This window comes from Malurus melanocephalus, unplaced genomic scaffold (assembly GCF_030028575.1).
Source record: "Malurus melanocephalus ecotype Western Australia unplaced genomic scaffold, MMel_1.1 scaffold_58, whole genome shotgun sequence".
Lineage (NCBI taxonomy): Eukaryota > Metazoa > Chordata > Aves > Passeriformes > Maluridae > Malurus > Malurus melanocephalus.
Window position 1 is genome coordinate 2,704,589 of NW_026623290.1, and position 8,818 is coordinate 2,713,406.

At 37.6% G+C, this 8,818-nt stretch overlaps 1 protein-coding gene across 1 annotated transcript in view; it reads left to right on the forward strand.

Moving 5' to 3' along the window:
* The first annotated feature begins 6,761 nt into the window (after positions 1 to 6,761).
* CFAP161 (cilia and flagella associated protein 161) overlaps positions 6,762 to 8,818 on the forward strand; it is a 9,232-nt gene continuing 7,175 nt past the window's right edge. Inside the window, exon 1 of the mRNA XM_057365796.1 lies at positions 6,762 to 6,767. Within this exon, the coding sequence (XP_057221779.1) occupies positions 6,762 to 6,767 (6 nt within the window). The remainder of the gene's footprint in view (positions 6,768 to 8,818) is intronic.

Here is an 8,818-nt window from a genome sequence, read left to right on the forward strand (position 1 = left end):
ATAAAACCAGATTTGAATAAYTGTCAACATATGTTATGCCTGCGTTAGTAATTTGGACACAATAGGAATGGATCAGTAGACCAAAACAATTTATTCTCAGGTCTTTTTGCTTACACAGTGTGCTTTCTAGGCTTTCTCTTTGGACTAGATTTAGCTCTGTGCCCAGATGAAATGTCTCCCACATGTACAGTTTTACATCGGCCAAAGGATCAGTCACAGCCACAGACTGCAATGTCCCCATTAGGGCTTACAGCAGTATTGAAGAGAGGGGTATAGTTAATATAATTTAACCACTGTCCTCAGTAAAAAATGAGTCTAATTAGGGTGAAATGGTATTTTATTCACTGAGAAAACAGGCATCCATCCTAAATTCCTTTCAAACTAAGGCACGATGACACATTTGGCATTAATTACATTGTGGTGTCACAGCACTTAYTTGCAGAACTGACTGCCACTGAAAAAACATTTTCCTGTTCCTACCTTCAGTAAATTTCTAGAAACAATCAGTGTAAAAGCAGAACAAATGCATTTCCAAGCATGAGAGTGCTTTGGAATATCTACTGCTAAAAAAACCCTAAAAAACACCAAGGCATTACATGCTCTTGACCACATTGAAAAAAAAAACATTCAGTCTCACTGCCTCCTCTTCCTTCCTGAAGTTCCAGCCTTGTTCTCCATTGTATCCACAAGGCTGTTGGAATTATCATTTGCTGTGCTTGACATTCATCATATTTCATTCCCTCCTTGAATCTCATTTACAGCTTTCAACTTCCCTCTCCAAACCTCCTGTCTTTACCCTTCATGTCTATACAACATCGCCTCCAGTGCCTGCTCTGACTCTAAATCCTTGCCTGTCTAGACAGCTGAGGTAAAAACTGCACCTCAGTACTTTTTTTTTTTTGGAAAATATGCAAATATATTATTCAGGATACTTCTCTGGCAAAGTCTGAGGATTAGGACACAGAAATAAATGAGAATAATTTGCTGCTCAAAAGAATTGTAAGGCCACTACAAGATTCCATCTGCTACCAACAAGCTGCTTCAGGCAACAAGCATTAAAATATTASAGATAAGAGTCTGGACAACAAAAACTACCACAAGGACGTTTTTAATTTCAGTGCTTTGAATTGCCTTTTTTCCCTTTTGCACTAATGACTGGTTATAAGCATATAAGGAATGTTACTACAATTGGAACAGACAAAATCTGGGTGGCTCTGGATATAACCTATGCATAGTGCAGTGAAATGCCTGTCTTAAATCACTCAGTGATTATGAATGCTACTAGAAGAAAACTGTCCTTAAAATCATTTTCTTTTTTTTTTTTTTCCTGAGGAGTTAATTTCTCTTTCCAAGCCTGCAAGTAATCCTAGTGCAGAAAATGGCAACACAGAAGAAGTTAAGTTATTACACCTGGCCAAAAAATGAAAATTTTACCAGCCTATCTCAATAGTCATTGTAATAATTGCCAACAAAAATCAGTAAAGTGGATCTTTTCAGAAACCTCCCAGGGATATAATGTATTATCCAGTGTACTCAACCCCCTAGTTTTGTCTAAGGTGTGAGGAAGGCTGAAGAATGAGCTGGAAGATTTTACAGTTTTAAGAACTGACATTATAATGTACAGATGACAATCCAGAATTGATCCTCTATGCTGCCCAACCTCAGTTTGAAAACATCAAAATCACAGAATCAYAGAACGGTTTGGATTGGAAGRGGACCTGAAAGCCTTCTCTTTTCMAGGCTGAACTATCCCAATTCTCTCAGYCTTTCCTCACAGGACAGGAACTCCATCCTCTCCTGGTTGAAGGCTAAGAGAACACACATTAGAGTTTGGTGGAGATGCACTCTAGACAACAGAAACAACTATAAGGATGATATTTTGTCATTTCAGTTCTTTRAAGTAAACACAGCTATGCACTATAAGCAGATTATGGTTGCAATTATCTGCCGTTAAAGTGAGGAGGATATCACAGTCAAATATCTCCTTTACTACTTCCTGAAAAAAAAATCTCATTTAATTTTTGCTACATTTGATAACCTTTGCTAGGATTAGCAGTTCACCAGCTGAACACAGGCTAACAAAGGAATAAATTAAATGAGTTCATGCCAGGATATGTGAAACAATGAGAACAGTGAACCTCAGTAGCAAATTAAGCACGCTAAATTGGCATGCAAATATAAACCTCTTACAGAAGCAGCAGAAGTTATTAAAGCAGCAAAGCTGTCCTCCAGCTTTCCAAATTTAACTAGAATCGTGCAGGATTCATAACAGCACAAAAGATGTCATACAAAAAAAATTAAGAAGCACCAGATATTGTCAGGCTTCCAGCATACTTTCCTGCTGTTGGGAACAGAATCATCCCTCATGATTTTACAGACTGAAGCTCATTACTTTGATCAGCTTAGGCTATAAGTTTGCAATAGCCAGAGCTATTTCTAACAAATCATTTTGGCATTTCCTAGGAATACACAGAAAAGAGAATCAGCCATTCTTGGTTGCAACCATTTCTTCTTTCAGATAAATGTTTATTCCATTTATTCAGTTTGTTTGCTTTCTCCTTTTTTTTCCCCTTGGCAAGACTTCACAAACATTTTTGAGGAAGAAAAACAGATTTAAAAATCATTATTAGAAGTCAATGCTGACTCTATATTAGAAAGAATTTTACTGAAAGTAGGMAAGCATATAATCTTGTTATGAATAAAACTAGCCAAACTTCACACAACTWTGGGATGTACCTGCAACTTGGGAAAGGCCGTATCTAATTTCTGCTGTTTCTTGTTTTGCATTTTCACTAATATTTTGACATAAAAGCCTGCATTGTCGCCCTAATTGCATATTTGTACTCTTAAGCCTTGGAATTTGCATCCCTGCATGACCATCTCCATTCAGAATTTTTTTATCTCAAAGTTGACTCTATTGAATCATTTACATGCCCAGTTACATCATGGGAAATCATGCAAGTCTTCTGTGAGACACCATTGCTGCTTTAAGTTTTGCCAAAGACTGCTGCCAGGATCAACAGAGATTAAAAAGTTCTTTGTGGATTTAGTAGTGATTGTTCTCCACAGAGAACTCTATCACCATACGAATTTTTTAAGAAAGAGAACAGTTTTTGATGCCAAAAGACTGCATAAAATGGAGATAAATGAAAATGCATTTCCTTTTTGATAATCTTATGCAAATATCAGTCCACTTACATCAGTGGTGTAGCCTGCACAAGATGAAAATCCATCAGCTTTTMTTTTATTGAATGTAAGTAATTAGTTTTTAAATCACTATTTTTTTTCTTTCATTCCTTTTTATTTTTGCTGTAGCTACTACTGCTTAAAGTTACTCAAATATATTTGGGGTTTCTYTTTCCATGTGAAAGCCCTAGTTAAAAAGCTAAATAACCCTGAAATTTATTTGATATTCCTTGCTCCTCTGTAACTCCTATCAAGATGAAGCAAACCTTCTTAGGGACTGAATAAGGTTTGAACAGATTGTATGGATTAGGATGACTCTATGCATTCTTTTATGTATCTGCTTCCTCCCTCCAGGATGGATTATCAAAAGTTTAAATAATGGCAATGTTTATAGTCTGGTGATCTTCATAATGCACAAAGGTAAGGCACCTTCTAATTAGTTCTGATTATTGAAAATACCTTTCTGATGCCAGAAGCAGGGAGAAAGGTGCTCCTTGATTTCCTCAATGAACATAAATAACACGTTTTATCCTGAACTTTAACCAAGAGTTCCCTATGAGACACCAGGGCAATTCCGTGTTGTTTCCAGGAGCTCCCTTGGCTAAGAGGGGAGCACAGACCCCCCTTGTGAGCACACAGACCCCAGGAGAGCTGCACAAAAACACTGTTCCTGCAGACACAWCGGATACTCTGCCTCCTTCGTAAAGAGTCCAGCCCTTGCTTTGACACTAATCCATTTTATTTGTTAGTTTGTTTTTAGGAAGCTTCAGTTAAAACTTGGAGAAAAAAATTGACCTATTCTATAACATTCAATTCCACTAAAAATACAAATAAGAAGACTCCAATACTTAAAAGTCCTTTCCTCCACAGAACAGGTGTTCCTGGAATGAATGGTCTAGCTTTTCATTTTGGATTAGCCAATACACCTTSTATATTGTACAATTAGCCATTTTCTAATTTATTACATTATTTTTCTCTGTCCTTTTGTTGCATCCTCAGCATGCATTGCAACACCATTGCATTCCCACAGCTCAGAGAAGAGYCATCAACTAAGGAGTGCTAATTTACAAACTCACTGTGACACAGAAATACCAAAATGTTCTGAGTCTCAAATGAGAACAGTTGCCAGGGTCTTCAGACATATAAAATATTTTCTGTAGGCCRTGATGTCTGACATAAATACACTGCCAGAGTAGGGTCAGCCAACTCAAACCCATAAATAGCAGAATGGTGGCAGAAAATGTTAAAAACAATTAMAATACACATGTTCTTTCCCCCTTAGGACAAAAGATTCTCATCACGTTCCTTTTTGCTATGCCAGAAATATTTAACTGATTCATGTTTTGTGGTACAAATTACATAAAACAGTTTCTGTTCCTGTTTCTGGGCAGTTCATTTTATGTAACACAGATCCATGTGAACCAAAGTATTCTGATCTCTAKAATTTCCTTATCTCTAAATCTTAACTACCACAAATAGGCTTCTGCTGGGGGCCCAGTGGGATACAGTTTCTAACAAACAAATTTAGGAAAGGTCTGAAGACAGACTGACTTGTATCTCCAGTGTTCTTTGCGTACRTCGCTGCTTTCCTTCAAGACTGAAGCATATATTTGCACCATGGAAAATGAAGGGAACAGACTGGTTTCTATCTTAACATCATCATTACAGGGAAGTAATATCCAAAAGGAGAAAAGTGACGTGATGGGGCAATGAGTGATCCAACAAGAAATTCACAATAAAGGACAGGGATCACACTGCAGGCAAGGCTAAAAAGGGAAGCAACCCTAAGTGCTATCTATAGATAGCCCTAAAGTGGGAAAAACCAGAATGGTTCAAGTCACAAGAGGTCATGCAGAAATGCTGCCTTCCACTTTCAGAAGCAGTATGTTCACATTGGTGGGACTTATGCCTGAACAATCCACACAGTCAAAATCAGTTTAAGTCATGGATATTTTTTTTCTCTACAATCATGCTATTGCTTTTTACATACAAAAATTGTTAACAAAAAACAAATTTCAAAATCTGAAGCATGCGTATTCATGGAAACTAAACAGATCAGTAACCAAGAGAGACAGTGACCTGAATTCCACCCATTCTAAATAGGACCACGCCTCACACACAATGATTTTGTGTCAGTGCCTGTGGGGATGACAGAATTCTGTAGTTCAGTACACGCAATGCACTCAATACATTGGAAGTGGGTGAGCAGTAGGTCCCTGGCAAGCAGTTCTTAAAAAGTCAGCTGAAACCTTTCCTTAGCCAATGACATGGCCAGTCTTATTGTTCTGCTCATGATACCTTGGAGAAATACTCCACAGCTTGGAAAATATGCATTTTTAAATCACCTAAGGATAAACATACATAGTGCACAGTCCTGTGAAGAGAGACATGTAAGAAGCAATAGAGCTTTGTTAAYGGTGTTTCTGATTACACTAATAAAYATGAGTTCTCAGCTGWATTATTTCCTGCTGAAGAAGTATTTTAGCTTATTCTGAGTTATTACAGATCTCTGAAAAATACARTGGTATTTCTTGGAGACATACTTTAAAATTTCTATATTCTTTTCATAAATTACTCCTTCTGAAATGACAGTATTTTTCTGAGAGATACAAAACTCTCATTTTTTTTCCAAGTCCATCTGCTGAATAAAATTCAGCCAGGCAGAGAAAATCTTGAAATAGCTAGCACAGTGAATTATGATGGAACAGCTAATTTGAAGAGAAAATATTCATTATACAAGATCTCTAAAGGGAATGGTCTGTATTAGAAACCAGTAGAAAACACCATGGAGGTGTGAATAACTCAATCCAAACTTTGATTGGCAAGTGTCTGGTGGTCTTAGACACATTGCAAATTATCCCCTTCCCCTTCCTCCTTTCTCCAGCAGAATCTTTTGGTTATAAAACACCAAATGAGCMATAATAGCCATTTTGGATGTCTTTAACCAGATCCCATATAGGTTAACTTTCCACACATGTGCCTTAATCAGCAAACCATACTGCCAATATGACACACAAGAATCCTGTCCCCATTTTTTGTAAAAGATACACTGAAAGGTGTCACGGATTGCTACGTTTCAGACAATAATGTACCATGAACAGGTTCATTGCTTTTCAGCAACAAGCATTACAGAAAAACTCCACACTGAATTCACAGCCAAAATGGGAGACATCCGCACAAGTGTCTGGCAAAACAATCCTTAAATCATATCATATAAACTATTTAATTCCTTTTGTTCTGTGAACAGAGGGGTGTTTGGGGAATAAGTTAGAATAAGAAACTGTAGTTATATTATTAACAAGCAGATTAATCACTTTAATAGCCAAAAACCTAATAACAGCAAAGAGAAATGATTCATAGCATGTGTCAGAATAATGCTAGTGTGAAATAATAAAATGAAAGGAGACAAATTGTCCCAGACAATGTTTCACTCCTGTGCAGTATTATTTAGTCTGYATTGTTAATCAAATTTGGCATGCTCACAATTTTCAAAAGGAAAAAGAAAAGAAAACAGGAAAAAAACACACACACTCCCAAGGCAGAAAAGGCAGGTATTAAAAACATTCTCATCGAACATGCAGGTGATTCAATGACTTATTTTTAGTCTAYTATTTTTTGCTCTTTCTCTAAATAAGATCATATTCATGATCTTAAAACATGTATTTAAAACATGCTCTAGCTCGCGCATGTCTGACAAGCTTAAGGCAATTAAAAGTCSAWCTGGCCCAGCCTTTTATGTRAATTAATGGCCRAGACAGCTCTATGTGCTATTTGGGGYCTTCTCAGCCATCTAGTTCACTTCCATTAAGAAAACAAAAAGAGAAGATAAAATGAGTAAAATATCTGTAACTCCAGACAGTAGGGGAAGCATCTCTGAAAGTAGCTGGCTGTAATTTTTTTTTAAAGGGTAATACTACGTTTTTCAGTAAATCATATAGACCTTTAATTCWGGTCAATTTGTATTCTGGCATAAGTTGAYACACAAAACATAGATCAATTCTTTMACAAGTACAGCTTTTCTTCACACYATTTAATAAAGCAAACTACTCTTAGGAGTAAACACAGATTTTATCTGCTCAAAAGGAAACTGAGTTGAATAGGCCTGTAACCTTCCCTGCAGGAAAGATGTTCAATATTCAAACATGTTTATAGGGAGCTCTCTGTTTTCAGGAAATACTATGTAATTGGAAATTAAATCCTTCCAGGTGACAAAGATACTCACAGCTAAGAGATGCACAGAAGTATTTCTGTAAACAATTACATTACAAAYACTTCTCTCTGCATCAGAATCTCGAAATAACTAAATACACACAGCACAGAGGGACACAAAACTATGGATGTTTGCTGTGAATTCTGTATATTAGCTACATGTACAGCAAGATAGTGCAAATGCTCTTAATGGCACAGCTAGTGACACTAGATAGTTTTATAACTGTGATTTTTTTTACTGAATTTAAGTGGCTTAATTCTGAAACAAGAAAAAGCTGTTTGGCTTCTGACATTTCAGCTAAGACGACCAAAGTTTCTTCCTTATTTTAATTAAACAGTTTCAGCATTGCTGCCAACACACAGCTAGGTGTAGGAAAGTGTCGCTTACCAGAAATGAACACTGAGTGGTGCTATTTGAACAGAAATGGATAGTATTTGGTCCTTAAAAGATTTGTGCTAAAAAACTTGAGTAATAACTTTTGGGCTTAAAAATAAACTGAGCCAGGTTTCGTATGAATTGCTGCCAAAACTGCCTGACGTTAACATGTAGCCCAGGTGTCCATGCAAAAAAAACCCATTTTCTATTAATCTTTTAAAATTTTCCAKCATTGAAGCCTTACAATAGCAAGCTTGCAAGAAAACCGTGACAGTTGTAAAGGGATTAAATGTGCTGTGCAAGGATCTACACCATCTCTGAATATCACTGGGTTAGACTATCTGGAAAATAACTAAACACATGGCAGAGTCACTTAGCTTAACTTACCATGCAGATTTCAAACCAAGATATTAAGAAACCAAAACGTTTACAATCAAAACATTCACCGGGTGCATTCACTCTCAGTAAACTTAAGAAACAAGTTTTTCACAATGAGGGTGGTAAGACAGTGGCACAGGTTGTGAGAAAAGCAGGGAATTTCAAGGTGAATGGGGTTTGGAACAACCTGGTCTGGTGAAGATGTCCCTGCCCATGATTTTAAGGATGCCTTTTAACCCAAACTATTCTATGATTCACAGTATTTACCAATAGTGCAGTGATAACGGAATAAACTCATTTGTTGTCTAATACGGAGTGTGAAAAGCAGGTGTCTGAGGAGGGGCACCGGACTGACCTGAGCTGCTCTTAACATTTGGTCTCTTCTCCGAGCAGTAGAACAAGARGAAACAACCTCAGGCTGCTCTGGTGAGCTTCAAACTGGAAACTGATCCATCTGAARGGCGGTTAAGCTCTGGAACAAGCGGCCCGGGGCAGCGGTGGAATCACGACCGCGGGAGGTATTTAAAAGACGCGTGATGTGGTACTGTTAGGCACGGTTTAGCGTGGAGTTGGCAGTGTCCTATATACAGTGGGATGGGATGATCTGCGAGGTTTTTCGCCATTTAAGCGCTCCAGGGTGCCCAGTCCCTCACGGCCGCGGGCCCGCCC